Here is a 22,830-nt window from a genome sequence, read left to right as displayed (position 1 = left end):
TAACCCGTATATACTCGATCAATATGACGCGAGTAACATCCCTTTCTACATAAATCTAAACAAACTCTCGGCTTGAAATTGACATCAGAAAAAAAGTTCAAAAAATTGTTACTGGGTATTATACGCAGGCATTTTTTTGCATCAAAAACTGAGGGAAAAAAGTGCGTCTAATACCCAGTCATTTACGGTACTAAAAATTGAAAAACAGTTTCCGGATGATAACTCATGAAAGGCTAGACAGATTTGAACAATTTTTGGTACACAGGTGTAACATCAGAAGATACAGTTTGGTACACAGGTGTAACATCAGAAGATATAGGTCAAGTTCAATATTGGGGCTGGTGGGGCCCAGGTCAAGGTCACTGTTACTAAAAATAGAAAAACGGTTTCCGGACGATAACTCATGAATGGCTTGACAGATTTGAACAATTTTTGGTGCACAGGTGTAACATCAGAAGATACAGGTCAAGTTCGATATTGGGGCTGGTGGGGCCAAGGTCAAGGTCACTGTTACTAAAAATAGAAAATCGGTTTCCGGACGATAACTCATGAAAGGCCAGTTTTTCTTGTCAGCAGTGCAACTTCTAAATTACTCAACAGATTAAAATAAAACAATAAATGCATGATAAAAGAAGATGCAGTGTGCAGTAACCTTGGAGTTATGGCCTCTTTTTAAAGGAATGGTTTGCCATTCCTGTGTCCAGGCGGCATTTGGGGGTATTCGTCACTCCTGTGACAGCTCTAGTTATTTTTGTTTTAATATAAATTGAGTACTATTCTCCTTTTATAAAATGTTGCATGAAAATGTTGCATGAGGCTAATGAAAGAAATTTTATTGAAAATGAAGCTTAATAGATATTTTTAGAAATTGGGACCATTTTTTAGTGTTTTTGGATGGCCAAAAATGAGTATGACAGCCAGGGGCCATTTGTGGAACCATTTAGAGGAGTAATTGTTGTATTATTGTTGTGGAAGAAATGATGTGAACAATCCTATTTACATCGCATAAGGTTACACATTAGATTTTTGCTGAATTGTCATAATTTTCGATAAAATTTCAAGTATCAGCATATATGTGTAGTTGCTTTGTTGCCATCATATATTTATAATACTGGTATATCTTTTATGTGAAATGCATGGTGGCAGTAACACTGAAAGAAGGTGAGAAATATATAGGAATTATTATTAACATCCCTCTCCTTTGGTGGTAAAGTGCTAGAAGGGGATATTGTGGTCTGAATTGTGCAAGACTGTGCTACTGTTAATAGACTTAACATGTACAGCTTGTCTTTGAAAAAGCAGGTAAAATTCTCCCATTTTTCCATAGCAATAAAGCAGCAACGTTGTGATGTTTTATAACTTATTTAACTGGTTGTTTGCCTTGTTCATGCCTAGGATTAATGACAGGATAGCTTACAGCTTAAAATAGAGACAAATTTCAAATTATGTGTCTGAATGCTATATTTATCATGAAACCCATTATTGCGTTCTGTGAAACAGACAGGGATTATTCTAGCCAATAAGAAGTACCGGTATATAATAATTAATTAGGTAGATCCCTGATCTTAGTAATTAATGTACTTCTAAATAAAAGCTTGACTGCTGTATGGACATATTTCAGAATGAGCCTTACATTCAGATATGGGGATTATGTGTAAAAACAGTCATAATTCCTGATGTACAGCAGTTTAGCAGATTGCTTTTCCTGGTAGCAGCCGGCTAAAGCTGGCAGATCTGATGATTGATGGACATTAGCCACCCATTTATAATCTTCCATGCATTCACCATGTCAGTTCCTCTGTCATTCTAAATGAAGAATGATTGTGAGCATTTCAGTATTCCTATGTTGTTGACCTTTTTAGGAGTTCAGACTTCTGCTTGTTTCCATCAATGAAACTATTTTCATGATCATTTTTCTATTTTAAGTTTATTTATACTTCCAACCTCATGACTACCAACATACCACAATTTACTAAATAAAGACAATTAAATACAATATGGTCTGAAAAAAATATGCACATGGTATGCCCAAGAGGACAAATACGGTAGTTTTGTAACTTTAAATATGTTTGCAGGTGTGGAGTATGGACAACATGATTTGCTCACAGACACTGGTCCGACACCAGGGCAGCGTGGCCAGTCTCGCTGTATCCAAGGGACGAATATTCTCTGGGGCTGTTGATAATACTGTCAAGGTCAGTGGTTCATATTTTGTTACACAGAATATTTTGATGGGTGAAGGAGAACATTTTACAATTTGAGGGGTAGAGGGGTAAATGTTCCACTTTGAGGGGTGAAGGGGGGAATATTCCACTTTGAGGGGTGAAGGGGGAAATGTTCCACTTTGAGGGGTAAAGGTGGGAATGTTCCACTTTGAGGTGTGAAGGGGAAAATGTTCCACTTTGAGGGGTGAAGGGGGAAATGTTCAACAATGAGCTCATCTTTTGTTTGAAATGAATTTTACCAGTTTAAAAATTGTTGGTCAGTTATTATTAGGGATGGCAACGAGTACCCGAGTACTCGATCGAACGTCCAAGTACTCGAGTACCAAATCACTACCTGAGTACTCGGATGGGTTTTTTTTAATAAAAATCACCAAATACACGATTTACAGACGAAGTATCAGATCTGGTTAGTTGCGAAGAGGACAATTTACGGTCCCTCTAATCCCCGCTGTGTACACAATTGACCCTAATAAATTTGTTGAGAGTTGCAAACTGTCAACAAAGGGCCCCGATTTCCAATTAGCACTAATGTCAATTAGCAAAGTTTTGATAGTGGTACTTTCACCTACACAATTCTATTGTTTACCAATTAGTGACTTTTTACCAAACAAAGGACACTAACGAGCGACCGTGTAGCGACCGTTACGAGCATTTATTTCTGTATGGGTGTATTTTAACTATTTTTGCAATGATTATCATTAGCTGTTTGGTTGATATCTAAAATCAAGAATTATGAATATTAACGAGGTAAACAACAATAATACAGTACGAAATATTTCGTTCATTACTTTTTTATGTAAGATGTTAATGTTCGCTCATTGTAATTCTGATTGATGTTCTTTATAAATCTCGATTATCTAGACGCTCGAATAAAATCCGGGTTTAATTTTCCAGCTAAATTGTAGCTAATTTGCAGTGCATACTTATAAATAAAATAATTGAAATGAAATGAAAAAGACAAAATTAAAAGCCTGAAACAACATTTGTTTTCCTTTATTTAATTTCTGTTAAAGTACACAATGCAAGTCTAATTTATACACGAAAATGACCAATGATACGACCAACGTGCAATCAATGTCATGAACGATACACGTATACACGATCTTGTCTTTCCCAAAAACAAATTGATTTTTTCCGAGTAATCGAGTACCCAAGTACTCGATCTAAAGATTGTCCGAGTACTCGAATACCAATTTTACTTCTCGTTGCCATCCCCAGTTATTATTAAAATAATAAGTATTAACATCTACACTGATGCTCATATCAGAATTTTAGACCGATAATTCCTCACGTAACAATGTACCAACATAGTTCAATGACATAAGAAATTGTTCCACAAGGATTGATGAAGGAATGATTAAATTAATGTACACACATTTAATTTTTATTATACTTTTAAGGTGTGGTTACTTTAAGGTGTGGCAATAAAACGAGCTGATTGCAAAATATCTGATGGACGGTCATGCCCTGATCCACAGGGCTACAAGGGCCCTATATGATGATGATCTGACTCCAGAGATGTGCCAGCTAGACAGAAAAAGGACAGCGAAGATGTGTGTATGTTTGTCGAGATGGTATAATGAAGATTGTTATAATTTTTCTTGATTTTTCGCAAGTCAATCAGATATTTGCAAATTTAAAAATAAAAGAGATACTACAATTTTCCTTTGCTTTCTTATTATGAAATATGGCATTGGAAGAAATATAGCATTGGGAGTTTTATACCTCATTATAATCATATGCCAAAACGAAATTGCGAAAAAGAACATCATGAAATTAAAACAATCTACCTTAATCAAAACACCAAAGTAGATCCCAGGACACATAACCGTACATCACTAGATACATGACGACACCCAGGAAATAGCTGAAACCTCCAGAAGCGGCAAAATGACATGGAGGTCAAGGTCAAAGAAAGGTGTAAGGCCAAGGACATGTGCAAAAAACCTAGATACACATTAGTAGGGAACAGTTGTTCTGTGGTGTAGTTAGATGTAGATGATATTAACGTATTCAGAACCAAGAGTGTTCAAGAAAAAACTTTACTGTTCCACTACAGCATAGAATTTTTCGCTGCACTACAGAGCTTTCATCTGTGCAAAAATAATAGTCAAAATTGGCTTTGATGTTTGAAATCAAAATGTTGTTTTCAGAAATAGTTGCGTAACTGCTTTTCAGTTCTGGACTCTTTTAAATGATCAAGCTGCAGCTAGCCTTCTACAAGTATTAGGCAGTTAAGTTGTTCAGTGTGTGTAGTAACTCTGGTGAATGTGCAATGTATATGTCTTCCATGTATATGTATACATATAAACATATATATACAGTTGAATCCCTGTTGGCTCGAACTCACTTGACTCAAATGTTAAGGACCAATTTCTTAATACTGGTCATAAGCATTTTCGCTTGGCTAAATTTCCCGAGGCTTGAGGTATTTTCTAGGAGTTGAAGCCAACAGGGTTCGAATGTATAAATATAGAGGTGTATGTCACAATTTCATTCCTTCAATCTTTTACCCTGAAGTAAAAGCATTTCCAGAATATCTATGAATATATATTGAATGTTTTGGAAACCTGAAATATATTGTACCCCTAAAGTTTTTTTATGATTTTCAATTTGTGCCCGTTTGTTTTCTGATTCGTTCAAGTTTAAACTAACAGTTTTCGATTTATTAACCTAAGTAAATGAGAAATCATTTTTCATTCTGTAATTTGTCAGATTAATGTCATTTTTATACATGTTTATTCATTATTGAAAACGTACCAAAAATATCTTTCGTTTCAAATTCATTTATCAAACAGTTCACTGTTATAGTAAACGGTTTACTAGTATTGTGCAAATTGTATTAGATTTTTTGGTTGCAAGCGCTAAAAAGTAAATGAAATATTTTGATAAAACATCTTTCCGGTATATAGTCTTTGATGTTACAATTTACATGTAGGTGTGTTGTCAGATTAATGTCATTTTTATACTTGTTTATTCATTATTGAAAACGTACCAAAAATATCTTTCGTTTCAAATTCATTTATAAAACAGTTCACTGTTATAGTAAACGGTTTACTAGTATTGTGCAAATTGTATTAGATTTTTTGGTTGCAAGCTAAAAAGTAAATGAAATATTTTGATAAAACATCTTTCCGGTATAAAGTCATTGATGTTACAATTTACATGTAGGTGTGTTATTGAAAAGAATAAAGTGCCTTGAAATTACATAGTAGCTCTTTTACTTGAACATCCTCAAGTTTGTTTCTATACATCATGACAGACTCGGACCCTTCAACAGGCACAAGCAAGATCTCCAGGATTATGATTATAACGTATTTGCTATTAATAGTTAACTAGGTTCAATTGTGTAACAATACTTTTAATGGATACCTCATTTAGAAAAGGGCATTTTAAGGTTGCGGTATGTGTCGATGAGATGCTATCAATACCATTAAAGTAGCATGTTTAACTATAAATAAACTAAATGTTACTATTTTGGTTACTTTTGTTACATGTAATACATTAGTATTCTTAAAAAAATCATAATAAATGTATGGAAATATTTAGCAACTGTGTTTTTGTTGTTCTTACACCGATGTTTTACCCTCATATTGTAACTGCCACATTAAAACCAGAGAATTGTCAACTAGAGTTATTATGTAGTGAGAAGTAACCGTGGACGCCACCTGGACACAGGAATGGTTAAATGACATAGTTGGGAATTATAAACCTGAGCATCTGTGTTATAAAACCGTCCATCACTCTGTTTTTGTTGTAAGCAATTAGATTTTTCCAACCATTATTGATTTTACAAGTGAAGCCTAAAGGGCCATAAATATTGTGCAGAGTTAAAGGTTGCACAAGTTATTTTGGAGCTACATGCAACACAGTATTTTTCTTACCATTTGTGTAATGTCAGGGGCCATATCTATTGTGCAGAGTTAAAGGTTGCACAAGTTATTTTGGAGCTACATGCAACACAGTATTTTTCTTACCATTTGTGTAATGTCAGGGGCCATATCTATTGTGCAGAGTTAAAGGTTGCACAAGTTATTTTGGAGCTACATGCAACACAGTATTTTTCTTACCATTTATGTAATGTCAGGGGCCATATCTATTGTGCAGAGTTAAAGGTTGCACAAGTTATTTTGGAGCTACATGCAACACAGTATTTTTCTTACCATTTATGTAATGTCAGGGGCCATATCTATTGTGCAGAGTTAAAGGTTGCACAAGTTATTTTGGAGCTACATGCGACACAGTATTTTTCTTACCATTTGTGTAATGTCAGGGGCCATATCTATTGTGCAGAGTTAAAGGTTGCACAAGTTATTTTGGAGCTACATGCAACACAGTATTTTTCTTACCATTTATGTAATGTCAGGGGCCATATCTATTGTGCAGAGTTAAAGGTTGCACAAGTTATTTTGGAGCTACATGCAACACAGTATTTTTCTTACCATTTATGTAATGCCAGGGGCCATATCTATTGTGCAGAGTTAAAGGTTGCACAAGTTATTTTGGAGCTACATGCAACACAGTATTTTTCTTACCATTTATGTAATGTCAGGGGCCATATCTATTGTGCAGAGTTAAAGGTTGCACAAGTTATTTTGGAGCTACATGCAACACAGTATTTTTCTTACCATTTATGTAATGTCAGGGGCCATAACTATTGTGCAGAGTTAAAGTTTGCACAAGTTACTTTGGAGCTACATGCAACACAGTATTTTTCTTACCATTTATGTAATGTCAGGGGCCATATCTATTGTGCAGAGTTAAAGGTTGCATAAGTTATTTTGGAGCTACATGCAACACAGTATTTTTCTTACCATTTATGTTATGTCAGGGGCCATAACTTTTGTTAGATTTAACAAAATGTCAGGCAAATTGTGCACCATTTATCATGCTTGTCAATATTCCTATAAACTTTCATAGTGTGTAAGTGCAATACTTCTGGGGAAACATGTGACACAATATTTTTCAGACAAATGATGATAACTAAGGCAAGGGCCAAAACTTGTTTATACCAATTTAAATGTCACACAAAGTGCAGGTGCATTATTTCCCAATTTGAGCTACATTCGACACAGTTTTTTTCAGAACAATTTTGATGAAATCAAGGGCCTTTTGTTAGACCAAGTGAAATGTCAAACAAATTGCTGGGGCACAATTTCCCACATTGACAAACATTCCTATAAAATTTCATGAGTGTAGGTGCAATACTTTTGGAGCTAAAAGCAACATGAGATCTTATGTGATGCCATAGAACATAACATATGCAACTCCAAACAGCCCCAAGAGGTAGATATACGTGCACATAGAAGCTGGGGCTGCAATCTTTGTCTGTATTTGAACATAACATAATCCGACAGTAAATAATTGATAGCTGGGTTTCAATGTGGTATACTTGATCAAGCCATTTATCTACATCATTCAAGTTATCAAGAGCTTCGTTAGCGATCAATAGTTCCCAACTGCATTGGAAGGTCTTCCCATAATAGGTTAGATACTAAAGGCTTTCTGCCCAACAAGGCACATTTGCAACATTCTGTGACAAGTTATTTTTTGGCTTTTCTTTGTCGAAGTTGATTAATATCAGTATTAATCCTTAAATCAACCCTATGATGTTTAAAGATTCTAACCAATTATGCAAGCATGTGTCCATAAAATTTTATACAGACAATTTGAAATAATGTCCCATATCAGGTATTCTTTACAGTAAACCACACAAAAATAATGTTAACAAGAGCTGTCACAGTATGTGACAAATGCCCCCGAATGTGACATTGACCTACGAACAAGGTCAGTACATGAAAAGTTGATCTTGCCTTTACGTGTCAAATACATATGGCAAGTTATTTTAAATTGCCTCTGAACATAAAAAAATACCACCCATACTTGACAACCTACACTGTTATGTCCTTATATTCAGAATTCCCTTGTGAATAAACACTTAGTGTATCTTTCACCTTAGAGGTAGGGACATGGGTCTTGCACACGACACGTCGTCTTCGTATGTGGAACACATGTAGCAAGTTATTTTAAAATCTGTCCATACAAGAGAAAGTTACAGCCCGGACACGACAACCTATACTCTATGACCTTATATGCAGCACTCCATTGTGAATAAACACTAAGTGTGACCTTGACCTTTGAGGTAGGGACACGGGTTTTGTACGCGACACGTCGTCTTGGTATGTGGAACACATTTGGCAAGTTATTTTAAAATCTGTCCATACAAGAGAAAGTTACAGCCCGGACACGACAACCTATACTCTATGTCCTTATATGCAGCACTCCATTGTGAATAAACACTATGTGTGACCTTGACCTTTGAGGCAGGGACACGGGTCTTGCACGCGACACGTCGTCTTGGTATGTGGAACACATGTGGCAAGTTATTTTAAAATCTGTCCATACAAGAGAAAGTTACAGCCCGGACACAACAACCTATACTCTATGTCCTTATATGAAGCACTCCATTGTGAATAAACACTAAGTGTGACCTTGACCTTTGAGGTAGGGACACGGGTCTTGCACGCGACACGTCGTCTTGGTATGTGGAACACATGTGGCAAGTTATTTTAAAATCTGTCCATACAAGGGAAAGTTGCAGCCCGGACACGACAACCTATACTCTATGTCCTTATATGCAGCACTCCATTGTAAATAAACAATATGCAGCACTCCATTGTAAATAAACACTAAGTGTTACCTTGACCTTTGAGGTAGGGACACGGGTCTTGCACGCGACAGGTCGTCTTGGTATGTAGAACACATGTGGCAAGTTATTTTAAAATCTGTCCATACAAGAGAAAGTTACAGCCCGGACACGACAACCTATACTCTATGACCTTATATGCAGCACTCCATTGTGAATAAACACTAAGTGTGACCTTGACCTTTGAGGTAGGGACACGGGTTTTGTACGCGACACGTCGTCTTGGTATGTGCAACACATTTGGCAAGTTATTTTAAAATCTGTCCATACAAGGGAAAGTTACAGCCCGGACACGACAACCTATACTCTATGTCCTTATATGCAGCACTCCATTGTAAATAAACACTAAGTGTGACCTTGACCTTTGAGGTAGGGACACGGGTCTTGCACGCGACAGGTCGTCTTGGTATGTGCAACACATGTGGCAAGTTATTTTAAAATCTGTCCATACAAGAGAAAGTTACAGCCCGGACACGACAACCTATACTCTATGTCCTTATATGCAGTACTCCATTGTGAATAAACACTAAGTGTGACCTTGACCTTTGAGGTAGGGACACGAGTCTTGCACGCCACACGTCGTCTTGGTATGTGGAACACATGTGGCAAGTTATTTTAAAATCTGTCCATACAAGGGAAAGTTACAGAGCCAGACGGACGGACGGACGGACGGTGCGATTTTAATATGCCCACCTTCGGGGGCATCAAAATGAAAGAAATCCGATGTGCTCTGTCTAGTATTTACACTGATATGTTCATTAATAAATGCAGTGCTCCACATGCCGGAGCTTGCTGTTTTAAAGAGCTTGATTTTTTATCTATCATAGACACAAGATCCCTGCCCCACCCTGTACGCACCCATCCTGTACATGCCCATGCCCAACCCTGTACATGCTCACTCTGTATCGCCTCCAAACATAAGTACCCTTAAATATTTTAGCTCCTGTGTACTAAGATTGAGCAGAGATATTACAGTCATATTGATCCCCCTGTAACACCATTCTTGTTGAGGCCACCAACCAAACTTTGTAGGAATTTTCACAAGCAATAGGAGAATAAATTCAAAACAAGAGCCGTCGTAAGACAGCGCGCTCGACTACGCCGCTTTGACTTAGAATACAATAACGATGTAATAATACCAAGTTTTTTTTTATGTCAAACCTAACTAAAATTATTCCATACATAAGGTGACTTTGATGCTGCCTGCCCAAACAATGACGCAAGTCATTCAAATAACTTGATTTCCCATTATGAAAATGTGGTTAGGAATATACAAATATGCCTTTCAAAGGAAATTAAAAAAAAAAGATTCAAGGGCCATAATTTGTATTTAGGCTTAAAACGGAGTTATGTTTCTTGTTGTAAGATGGTCATAAATAATTTTGAATTTTATTAAGTGCATTTAATGAACGGTATAGAAGTTTTTTTTATTAAAATCCCAACTTGCCCTTAACTTTTACTTGCCTAAAACTTTAACCTAAGTCAATCAGGGGCCATAACTTGTATTAAGGATAATATGGAGTTATGTAATGTGATGGTCCTGACCAACTGTGTGAAGTATTAAGTCAATTGAATGAAGGGTATAGAAGTTATTAAACAATATCCCAACCTGCCCTAAAACTTTAACCCAAGTTCCATAGTCAATCAGGGGCCATAATTTGTATAAAAGATAATATGGAGTTATCTAACCTCATTATGCGATGGCTCTGAACATCTGTGTGAAGTATTAAGTCAATTGAATGAATGGTATTGGAGTTTTAAGTGAAAATCCAAACTTGCCCTAAAACTTTAACCTGCCCTAAAACTTTAACCTAAGTCAATCAGGGGCCATAACTTGTATTTAGGATAATATGGAGTTATGTAACCTCATTGTGTGATGGTCCTGAACAACTGTATGAAGTATTAAGTCAATTAAACAAAGGATATAGAAGTTATTAATAAATATTCCAACTTGCCCTAAAACTTTAACCCAAGTTCCATAGTCAATCAGGGGCCATAATCTGTGTAAAGAATAATATGGAGTTATCTAACCTCATCATGTGATGGCCCTGAACAACTGTGTGAAGTATTAAGTCAATTGAATGTAGGGTATTGGATCCCAACTTGCCCTAAAACTTTAACCGGACGCTGACGCTGGGGCGAGTAGTATAGCCCACCTATTCTTCGAATAGTCGAGCTAACAAGCCATGACCCTTTCCAGGCAAAAAAAGTGAAATGTAACTTGTATGTACAATGTTTTGACAATCGTCCTGTCTGACAACAAACAACAGAACACAAAAGTGAACATTTTGCAAGTTTTAATACATATCATATTAATAATTATGCCCAACTGCAATAATATATAATCATTTTGTACATGAACACAACAAGAAATCTAACAGATCTGTAAGCATTTGTGGAACATGTGGAACTGATCAAGAAACTGTTGACCAGAACTTAAATGTAATGCATTGTAATGAAATACATATACGATTAAAGGACTAAAGCCCATTTACAAGCAACAACAACAATACAGAAAAAATTGTCTCAGCAAAAAAACATGAGATCAAGAAGAAGACGCCAGTGACACACTTAACCATATCAACTCCTTATGAGCATTAATCTTGATGAAAACACACACACACACAAACAGAAAGCATTGCCAATTCAAATTCTGTCAAACAATGGATAGCTTGCCAAGAGTTGAAATTTACCTTTTAATGGTTACCGGTATTTCATATAACAAGTAAAAATACATGTACAACAAAGTTCTTTGAAAGATCATGTTTAAGTACTGTTTTCACTTTTCTCTTATTCATATCAAATTCACCAGTTGTACATTTAACAGTATGACAGGAAAACATTCTACAATGTATATATGCATGTTTGTTTCTAAATGAATATCAATATCACGAGCTGCCAGCTTTATTCAACATAAACCATCCAACAGAGAAAACATACATCAGTTTTGTCTTGTATAATTACTTCACTGTTTCTTGCTGATCTTGTGTTTGCGCGGAGGTTCCCATCTCAAGCACGTGGTATCAACAGTGAGGACAGGGCGCTTGTACTGCGCGCTCTTCAAGTGTTCCTCAACAAGCTTCGGAGTGACACAGATCACATGCTGGCCCTTCCAGTACTTAACCATGTTCAGAGATTGTAGCGTGCTGATGATGTCATGCTGTGTGATGCTCGTCAACTCACTGAAAAGATCATGACACACATATGAGTAGGGATGTAGATCAATTACTATGGTATAATTTGGGCTGCTTTAATACATATGACTAGGTATGTAGGTCAAATCTGTCAATCTATGAGAATGCCAACAACACAATTATGCAATAGACCAAACATTTATGCAATAGACCAAAAATTTTAATGAGAAATATTCAGTTTTACAATCCCATATGTTTTAGATTTGTGTTTACAATTAGATATGTAATATCTTCTTATAAATACAAAAATCAGCTTATGTATACATTTTCTGATCTTATAAAGTTTTCATTCTGGCATTTCTGCAAAACTTCTAGATGCAGATTTTGACAAATGGCCTTACCTCAGGTCCTTGATGGAGAGAGTTCCACGGACGTCCCTGATTATCTCCAGGAGAACCCAAGACCAGTAGCTACGGTAACTAAGCTTGCCCAGATCAGACAGAGGTTTCTCCGGGGATCCTACTGCACCATCCAGCTTGGATAATTCATAGCCTGCAATACAGAAGGCAGATTAGACAGACAATTCTAGGATGTAAACTGGACATGTTTAAGCCATATAACTTACAACCAAAAAACTTTTTTCTTGAGTTAAATCTTCTTAATTTTAGCTGTCAGAAATATGGCAAATCTGATCTTTTATTATATTGCAAAAGCAGTTTTGGGTTAAAAGCAAGTTTCAAAAATTCGAGCAAGTGTATTTTAATTGGGAATTTACAATTTATACATCAAATCTCAAGTTTGAACAGTAAATATGTAAAACAAAACTCAAAACAGATTCACTAAATGTCTTGAAACTTTTCTAGTTGTCTTAGTTTGGATAATTGGCAATAAGTTATGTTGTTGTTTTTTTCATAAAATACTTTTCTTTATTTTCTTAAGCAATGTATTGTTATTCCTAAGCAAAATCAACTTTTCTTGCTTATGAGCCTGATTTCGAAAATTTCTCAATCCCGAAATACATTTATCCTTTAAATTTTGTTAAATAAAATATTACCTATAAGAGAAATTTATTTGTTTCCACAGTAGGTAATATGCACAAGTTATTAAACAATTAACTTCATAAAACAAGAATGGCCCTGCAAGTATCCTCAGTAGGTAGTAACTGTTCAGTTGGAAAGACACCCATTACATTTGTTACCAATATCTGGACTGGTTTATCCTCAGTGGGGATAATCGGAGACACCTTTTACATTTCTTGCCAATATTTGGACTGATTTATATGTCATGACAAATGATTTAAGCAAACTTGAGTCTTTGAATGAATCCATTAATACTGTTGCCAGCACTAAAAGCCTTGTTAAAATGCAACATTTATACTAGGAAAATGGTTAAATATAAATGAGCTTACTGAAAGCAATGAGAAATTTTCCATATCCCTTCCTCTGGAATGGGGGCAGTGTAAGGATACAGGCCACATTGTTACCATCTGGGGACTCCTTCTCCTGTTAACGACAAAAACAGTTGGAGGAAGTTTGCTTTATATGCATTCTATTCTAAATTGATGTTTTCCCCAATTTGTGCTGAATTGATAATACATAAATGAAGTTTGTGTTTGCAGTCAGCATAATAAGGGAAAACATCCAAATGATGTGCAGTTAACAAGAATGAATAGTATTATCTCAAAAGGATGACTTTCCAACATCACATCACACAAGACCTACCTTTGAGAAATACCCAACAAGATGGCATCCATGCCTATCGACCTCTGTGAGAATGTAGAAGAGGAATGGTTCTACATCGAAGTACAGGGTCTTGTGATCCAGGAACAGCTTTGCTAGCAGGCACAGGTTCTGGCAGTAGATCTAAAACATACACATAAAAATCATCAAAATTAGACTTTTAAATTAAAATACATGAATTTAGTCTTGTTTTGTAAAATTGAGAAAACCAGCAAGCCATGATTTGTTTTTACCAGTCCAGTGTTTCAAAGCAGAAATATAATTTTCAAAAGTCTGAAATTAAACTAACTCTCACCAGGGATTTTCTAGGGCTTCGTAAATGGAGCCCTTGTTCCCTGTTTTGGTTCTTATTCTCAGAGGTAAAAACCTAATTAAACACTGCATTTGAGTAATAAACTTTAGATGTTTAACAATGAGTACCTTGCTGTCTTTACCGTCAACCTCGAACAGAGACAGGGTTCCCTTCCTGTAGATCTCCTTGCCTGGTGGGAAGCGGTACACACACTGGCTCTGTAATACATCATAAATAAGTGCAAGTAATACCAATTTCATTTTATAAGCATTACAACATACCTACAATCCAAAATCATATAAAACTGAATATATTTAATGACAAATTATGCAACATTTAATCGATTTATTATGATTTATTTTTTTATGAAGATCAATAAAAACAAGTTTTTTTATATATATTATATAGTACTTAATGTAAATGTCATAGTGACAAGTAAATATAGTAACATTCTTCCATTAAAAAACAACAGTATAGTCCTTGGTAAGGATACCCTTCTTACATATAACGTTAACAGATATAAAATTTTACTAATTTCCAAATGGCCTTGTCTGTAATCAGACGCAGGCTTTTGTAAGGTCTAAAAATTTAATTACTGAAGTTTCTTCATATCGATGGCACCATTTAAAAAAGCCGAACCTACATTTTTTTGCTATTTCAGGGTTTTCCTCTTTTTATTAACATATTTTAGTTTGCCGCCTTTTTTTGAAAACACCGGACTTAACAGCCAATAGAAATTGAGTTTACTGGTCAGAAGAAGTTACAGAAAAACCTGAACCTACATGTCATTGTATATGACATTTTATATTGTGTTTTGTATCTCCTGAAAAAGTACAAAAATGTAAATTCGGCATTTTTAAATGGTGCCATCGATATTGTTTTGGTCTCCAATAACCAAGAGCACCAAAACTCAACAAACATTAAAGCCCAAATTATGGGCTTTGCCATAAATGTGAAAATTGACTCTGGCAACATGTGTACCAAGTTTCATCTGAATATCTTGACTGATGAAGTCTATGGCCAAGGTTAGATTATTTGCACTACGACGATGATGCTGACAACACCAAGGCTTTTAATAACAACAGCTGAAAACTTTTTCTTTGGAAAATAAATGAGCTTACAAACTCAGTGTGTTGCCTACCTGGTGGTACCTGAATGTCTTCTCCAGTTTCATGTACTTGAGGCAGTACTCGCAGATGTACAGTTTGGACTGCTTGCCATACTCCTCCGGAAATGGGGAGAAGTACCAGGTGTCAATCTCATAACGACCTATCTGGACCTTGTCTATGTATTTCACTTTGGTGATCTGCAATCAGTGTGCCATGTTTTTCAAGAACTTATCAAATCAATCTTATGTAAACAGCACAAGAAAACTAGCAAAATTATATTGTCTAAACAAATTATGTAAAAAAATCAAGATTCAAATTTATCTAACTAAACACTTTACCTCTTACTAAAGTGAAGAGAGACATGTATGTGCATCTATAGCAAAGCCATTAAACTTCCACAAATAATGAGACTACATTTACAATATGTTTAGATGACAATACAAACATACTTACAGCTTCATGCTCTTTCTCAAGGGCAGCTGTAGTGGGATCCATTTCAGCATATGTCTGCAAACATTAATTTTTTTATCACACATTGCTATTTAGAACAACAATATATTTTTTCTTTCCCTTTCAATTGTATTATCATACTAAAGTGCATATATATATATATATATATATATATTTCAATTACATTTCCATTAATCTTCATGTTAACAGTGAATCATATTTTAATAAAATCATTAAGTTCTCATTTCTGGTCAGCAAGTGCATACCTTCTGTACATGGTTGATCTCGTCATGTTTTCGTTTCTGGTTGCGGGTGAGTTTTCTGTCAGTGCCATCACTGAGGTCGGTGGACATGACCTTGACATCACGGATCTTGCTGTGCTGGTCCTCTATCTTGTTACTCAGGTCAAACCTGTCCAGGTCCACCCACTCATCCAAGCGACGGTTGACTACAATGTAACAAAATATTTCAATTCAAGTATACATGCAGGATTTTCAATAAGTTTCGTTTGAACCATCTGAAATAGTAAAGTAATCGACCAGCTACTACTTATTCTACTTTAAACTTATTTATTTTTCCAAATTTGAACCGGCCAAATTGCCATTTGAACCGTCTATTTTGGCCGGCAGCTGGTTCTTTTTGAAAACACTGTACACGACAATTAACAAAATAGTTAAATGACAACATGGATGACTTTCAGTTACATGTTCTATTGTACATCATCCTACAATAATGAGTATGTTCAACATTTAATCATAATCTTGTGACTTGTTACAATGATTTACAACCATGGCATTGATAGTTTTTGTTTCAGATGTTTCTGCCAATTTTTTTTTATAATGAATAAGCAAATCGGAAAGTATTTAGTAAAAGGAAGTACTGGTACATGTATATTGTTCTTTAGTCTGGTTCTATATTTTTATTAATGACCACAGATCAAAAGGAGGTGCTATTTAATTAAGGAATGAATTGCGGGGTTGGTCATTGTCCGAAGGATTCTACGCGTACTTTGACCATCCCAATTGCGTTCATATCCCGATAATTACAACAAACCCGCAATTCATTACTTATATTTACACCAATAGTTCATTATTTCATTCAGGAAATGTTAAAACAATACTTCATTTCATTTAAGAAACCTTTCAGTAATCCTTTCTTACACATTCTGTAAATGGAACGACCTGTCTGTAACTGGCAACATTTTATCAAATGACATCACAATAACGCAGGAAAAGATCAACCACTTGAAATCACTTTTAAACGTAAAATTGAAAAACTTTACGACAACAATACATTTAACATATAATAAATTAACACTTTCTAAAATGTTGATTTACATTTACGTGGTTTGCTGTGACAATACAAACAATAACAAGATGAACAATTTTCATGTATATTGTTATGCGATGAATTGTGATCCGAACATATCCGAAGATGTTGTGTGCATCAGATGATAACTGCAATTGCCAAAAGGCAGTTCAATTAAGGGGTAAATATTTTTAAAATGACACAGAATTACCGTAGACTGTTTTCAAATAGTGTAAGTTTTATCAAGAATTTTTCAGTTGAAAATCAATGTTTTGTTGTGAAGAGTGCAATAACAAAATCAACACTCACAGCCATCATAATGTACATAATATTCATAATCAGATGTCTCTTTAGCTCTGGTCTGGATAATCTCTGCTGCATCTGAAAAAACACAATTATATTCTATGGTTACTTTTAAAACTTCAGCTGACAGTAGTTGAAATTAGCTTGCAAGCCAGACACAGGTAAAAAAGCTTTCCAGGCTTCCTCAAATTCTTTGTTTTACACAGAAGGGCTTGTTCAAAACTGTTATGCCGCAGAAGTATTTGAATTCAGGCTTGTTTATCCAAAATTCTAATTTTGATGACTGGGCTGATGCACAGCATTCCATATACTTAAACATAAACATTTCATATTAATTTGTAAGTTTTAAATTGATTGAACTAATAATTCAAAATTCAATTTTATAACATTTTAGAATAAACAATTATTTGATTGTTTCACTACTTTCATCACAACATATATTTTATTAGAATAAACAATTATTTGATTGTTTCACTACTTTCATCACAACATATATTTTAAGTTTTAAAATGATCTTTTAGTCAATTACTTGCCATATATCTGCAGTATATGGAATTTGTGAAAATTAAACTTCTATTATACATTGAATTGACTCTGTTTGAGTAATTTAAATGACAATTTTTGCTCTTTTCATTTAAGCTTTATAAAGAAATTTATATATATGCTTGTCTGAGCGGTTTTTTAAATGTTCAGTATTGTGTATTGTGCATTACCGTAAATGCCTGGCTATAAGACAACAGTGATTTAAAATAGAAGACGCTGGCAAAATAATCCATGAAAAACTTTTAATCTATGTTATGGGTTATAGGTAGTCCAAATAATTGTACGTTGATGGATTTTTTTTAGATTTTTGATATGGCAAATCCTTCACATACAAATTGTTTAGTATCAAAAGTGGGTAGTTGTTCCGATCAGGATTCCGGGTTAAAGCATATAGTGTCTATAAAATATCATAAAAACAAGAAATATTACCAGAAAATGTTATTTTATATTAGTTACGTACACAAAAAATAAATATCCAACTTCTGATTATGAGTTTGACGGCTTTTCTTCATTTCATTCTGTCAAAACATAACGATATATACATGAAGGACACCTGCAATGCTTTAGGGCACAGTTTTAAATCGCTCGGAACATTTCGGCCATGGCCGAGTTGTTACGATTGTATAAACGAGGTCTATCTCGAAGCTTTGTCGGAGGAGGCCGAGTTATTACGATTGTATGGAGTTTTTCCCCTTCGCATAATTGTTGTCTGTGTCAGTCAACTTTCGTTTTATTGGAAAGGTAAACAACTTGTTTTAATGCATTTAATGCTTGTTTAGTGCAAAATAAAAATTCACTTACATGGTAAAATATGAATATAACTCTTTATGATCAATTTCAACCATAAAATACTTCACTTAAAACAATTTCAATATTTTTAAAACACCCCGTTTTTTTGCACATTCCCGTTTAGACGTTAGGGATTGGAAGAATCCCGTATAACACGTCTATTATTTTAGACTAGGGTTATAGGATACATCGAAAAAATGTTAAAATCGTTGGCTACCATGTTAGTCTAAAATAATAGACGTGTTATACGGGATTCTTCCAATCCCTAACGTCTAAACGGGAATGTGCAAAAAACGGGGGTGTTTTAAAAATATTGAAATTGTTTTAAGTGAAGTATTTTATGGTTGAAATTGATCATAAAGAGTTATATTCATATTTTACCATGTAAGTGAAATGTTGTTTTGCACTAAACAAGCATTTAGTGCATTAAAACAAGTTGTTTACCTTTCCAATGAAACGAAAGTTGACTGACACAGACAACAATTATGCGAAGGGGAACAACTCGATACAATCGTAATAGCTCGGCCTCCTCCGACAAAGCTTCGAGATAGACCTTGTTATACAATCGTAACAAATCGGCCATGGCCGAAATGTTCCGAGCGATTTAAAACTGTGCCCTAAAGCCTTGCAGGTGCCCTTCATGTATATATCGTTATGTTTTGACAGAATGAAATGAAAAAAAGCCGTCAAACTCATTATTATAAGTTGGATATTTATTTTTTTGTGTACGAAACTAATATAAAATAACATTATCTGGTAATATTTCTTGTTTTTATGATATTTTATAGACGCTATATGCTTTAACCCGGAATCCTGATCTGAACAACTACCCACTTTTGATACTAAACAGTTTGTACGTGAAGGATTTGCCATATCAAAAATCTAAAAAAAATCCGTCAACGTACAATTATTTGGACTAGCTACCATGTTTGTTGACAGTGACGAAATTAAAGAAATATCGTGAAAATGGCGATGGTTATTCTTAACCATGCAATACTAATAACAACATGTTCAGTTTTACAACGGATATATTATGTAGTTTCCGGAGTTGACTTCACTGCAATTGTTTTGACTTATGTGTTTTTCGTATTTTTTAGCTGACTCTCTCAAACTTTGTACGACACTTACGCCATGATTTGTCGTTTCTCTGTACAAGATAATGATCTCCTATCTCAAGCATGGTTTCTTCTTGATCTTCTGTTTTCATTTTGAAGTTGTTAAAAGTCCAAAATTTGTGCTCAAAAACAAGGATCTCAAACGAACAAAACAAATTGACTTCCGGGGTAATTTACCTCAAAGGAAATTCTAATGAAAGTCAAGAGTGGTGCTAAAACCCGGACCCCTAAAACCCGGTACCCGATATCGATATTGAAAAAAGCCGATATCACAGCACAGTCTATGATACCGGGTGTTTCGTCACAGTCGGTACCGGGTAATATAATATTCTCTAAAGAAATCCTGGTATCGATAGGCCCGGTATCGATGTCCACAATAATCAACTATGACTTTGAATATCTTTAAAAAAAAAAACAGTGTGTTTGTTTGAACAAAAAATATCCTAATAAACATGTATTAGTAGGTTGACAGTCTCCTTAAAATTACACACTTTTAACAAGCTGTAAATATCGAATACAATAGATTCTAAATCAATAATAATTGTCTTTTGATTTTCAATGTGATATTTGGGGAATAGATTCGAACCCCAGTGTTTGTTGCCAGGCTAAACATCATTAAAAAAAGAGTTTTGACATTTTTTTTATTGATTGTCTTGGAAAAATCCAATTTTTACATAAATATGATCAGATCGCAAATTTCAAATTAATGTTCGAAAATCGATGTTTTATGGCTAAAAGGTTTACTTACGCTTTATGAATACGATATACTCAAACACAAGTACAAGCGAATCCATACTTAGGAATAATTTTCGGAAAACATGAAGTGGTCATCCGAAATATACAACATAAGTAAAACTCCAACTCTACACTCGGTTTCCTCAGATGCAACTTGAGACACTGTCCAAAACCATGCAAGGAAAATGTCTATCTGCTCTTATAGGTTCTGAACTCAATTAGCCAGACTTATATGGGATGCTTATGTGACCAGGTATTCAATATGTATATAACAAAATTTAAATACTGTCTCACGATACTGTAGAGCTAGCTTTTAAAGCGACACCGTCGAGTTTCTACCCCCAGAGCTGGAGGTCATGGGTTTGATCCCCAACAGGTGCACATAGCAATATGGGCAGTCTGTTATATTTGGTGCCCATGTTGCATGATAAGCCTCAAGCTCATTGCAAATTTACCTTTCTTGCATACCGGACGTGTGTTTCCGGTCATGTGACCAGTGCTGGAAAAACCCATCTTACATACCCCATGTAAGAGGAGTCACGCGCAACAACGCGCCACTTCTTATTTCATTTATTGTATGGTTGATGAAAAATAAATTATGCCTTTTCAATAAAGCCCAATCAAATATATATGTTTGCAAGACTTTAATTAAAAATGAAAATAAATAATCGTAAAAAAATGCTATTTTTAGTTACTGTGCTCTATGACGTCAGTAAACAACGTCGCACGCTCTTTTTGGTGTTATTGTACAAAAGTTCGTTTGCAACGTCATTTTTTCCACAAATTGATAAATTTAGATATGCAAGAAAAATTATCAATCATGTTTTTCCGGTCCGGATCGAAAAATCCGACCCTCGGGCACGCTGCGTGGCCGGTAACTCGGCAAGCCTCGTTACCGGCTTACGCACGTGCCCTCGGGTCGGATTTTTCTATCCATGCCGGAAACACATGATAGATACTTATATTGTCATCAAATTTTAAAGACAAATTACAAAATGGAGGGGGAATGTGTAACCGGGTATTCAATATATATATATAGTAGCACTTAAGCTGTCTCACTATAGAGCTAGCTTTGATCGAGTGTCCACCTACAGAACGAGAGGTCATGGGTTTGATCCCCGACTGGTGCACATAGCAATGATAAAACTGAAATTGACAAACTTGAAAGAATCCAAAGATCAGCTGCAAGTTCATCACCGAATGTTATGTATCTTGCAAGGAAGGCCGTGTAACCACCATGCTAAAAGAACTTGAATTACAACAGAGAAGGGCGAAAACATTTAACATTCATGTACACTGAGGTGGAATGTGATGTACTGGCTATTAACATACTAGACTTCCTAACTCCTGAGGACCATAGGTCTTCAATTAGGGCTAAAACTTCTAAAGACCATACCAGTGATAATCAAATAGAAAAATATATCTGTAATAATCAAAAGAGTTTCAAACCAGTGATTTCAAAATCGGATAATTTCAAACATTCCTTTTTCATTATAACTGTATCTGACAGCTGGAATCAACTGACTTATCAGTGAACTCAGATAGTGTTTATTCACGCAAACATTCAATGAACTTTGACAAACTTAAAAAGTGCCTTCCCTCGTCCTTTAAAGACATTATTGGTATCTACAACGTACCCATACAGATACAGATAGGCCCTCAAGCACCAACATCGTCCTCTCTTTCTAATAAGGATAATTTCTACATAACCATATTAACCTTTTTGAAAGCCTGCCATATGAAGGGACATATTATGGGGAATTTGAAAAGGCCCACTCCCAGAAGGCCAGTTTTCTAGAAAAGCCTTGTCCCAAAAGCTTAACTTCACAGGAGCACTGGTATATACTTTTCATGACCTATAGTTTCCCTTTCACTTGTTTTATACTATACAGGGGATCAATTTAATTAAAATTGGTCCTCTTGAAAGCTTCTCAGTAACCAACTAAATACTCGCAAAAAGAAACAACAAAAATATGCCCTTGTTTCAAGCAACTGGTAACAACCTGAAACTGTTTCAAAACAATATTAAACTTCTATTTAAATATGGCCAATTTTAAAATTGGGTGTACATGTTAAATAAAACTTATGAAGAGCATCCATCTACATTAGTCCAAATATATTATTCTTATGTTTGGTAATGTTATATTATGTAACATATAATGGACGACTTCTACAAATATGGTACAACTACAAAGTGGCACGACTCCGCTTGTACTAGTTTTAAGCAAAACGTGATTTATTTGTGATGGCCCTCTTGATAAATGAAATTTTATGAATCTTTTCTCTTGAATCATCATTTCATACAAAGTTCCTTCAATGTATTTTTCTTATTTCAACTATTTATTTTTTTTATCCTGAAACCTTAATAAACCAAACAAAAGG

At 35.0% G+C, this 22,830-nt stretch overlaps 2 protein-coding genes across 3 annotated transcripts in view; one reads left to right on the top strand and one right to left on the bottom strand.

The window, feature by feature from the left end:
* LOC128211046 (E3 ubiquitin-protein ligase TRAF7-like) overlaps positions 1 to 5,762 on the top strand; it is a 54,754-nt gene extending 48,992 nt beyond the window's left edge. Inside the window, exons 20-21 of one of the 2 annotated variants that reach the window (XM_052915449.1) lie at positions 2,076 to 2,195; positions 3,642 to 5,762. In XM_052915449.1, the coding sequence (XP_052771409.1) occupies positions 2,076 to 2,195; positions 3,642 to 3,653 (132 nt within the window). In that variant the 3' untranslated portion in view covers positions 3,654 to 5,762. Of the gene's footprint in view, positions 1 to 2,075; positions 2,196 to 3,625 lie in introns of both variants that reach the window. The other variant, XM_052915440.1, reaches the window with a different exon arrangement.
* Positions 5,763 to 11,211: 5,449 nt separating this feature from the next.
* On the bottom strand, positions 11,212 to 19,891 carry LOC128211059 (histone acetyltransferase KAT8-like). The gene is made up of 10 exons (XM_052915462.1): positions 19,727 to 19,891; positions 17,273 to 17,344; positions 15,922 to 16,103; positions 15,659 to 15,712; positions 15,238 to 15,402; positions 14,225 to 14,314; positions 13,787 to 13,927; positions 13,474 to 13,567; positions 12,467 to 12,617; positions 11,212 to 12,113 (listed from the first exon to the last, which is right to left on the bottom strand). The coding sequence occupies exons 1-10, from the start codon at positions 19,803 to 19,805 to the stop codon at positions 11,897 to 11,899; spliced, it is 1,245 nt and encodes a 414-aa protein (XP_052771422.1). The 5' UTR covers positions 19,806 to 19,891; the 3' UTR covers positions 11,212 to 11,896.
* Between the last annotated feature and the right edge of the window lie 2,939 nt (positions 19,892 to 22,830).

Source organism: Mya arenaria, chromosome 2 (assembly GCF_026914265.1).
Source record: "Mya arenaria isolate MELC-2E11 chromosome 2, ASM2691426v1".
NCBI lineage: Eukaryota > Metazoa > Mollusca > Bivalvia > Myida > Myidae > Mya > Mya arenaria.
This window is presented reverse-complemented; position numbering and strand designations above follow the sequence as displayed.

What these genes read in the sequence shown, in the direction of transcription:
- LOC128211059 (XM_052915462.1), bottom strand. Translation starts at nt 19,805, where the DNA reads ATGAAAACAGAAGATCAAGAAGAAACCATGCTTGAGATAGGAGATCAT. An exon ending in GAGAAACGACAAATCATGGC is followed by an intron (nt 17,345 to 19,726) that starts GTAAGTGTCGTA and finishes GTGTTTTTTCAG; the next exon opens with ATGCAGCAGAGATTATCCAG. An exon ending in TTGACGGTAAAGACAGCAAG is followed by an intron (nt 13,928 to 14,224) that starts GTACTCATTGTT and finishes TGTATGTTTTAG; the next exon opens with ATCTACTGCCAGAACCTGTG.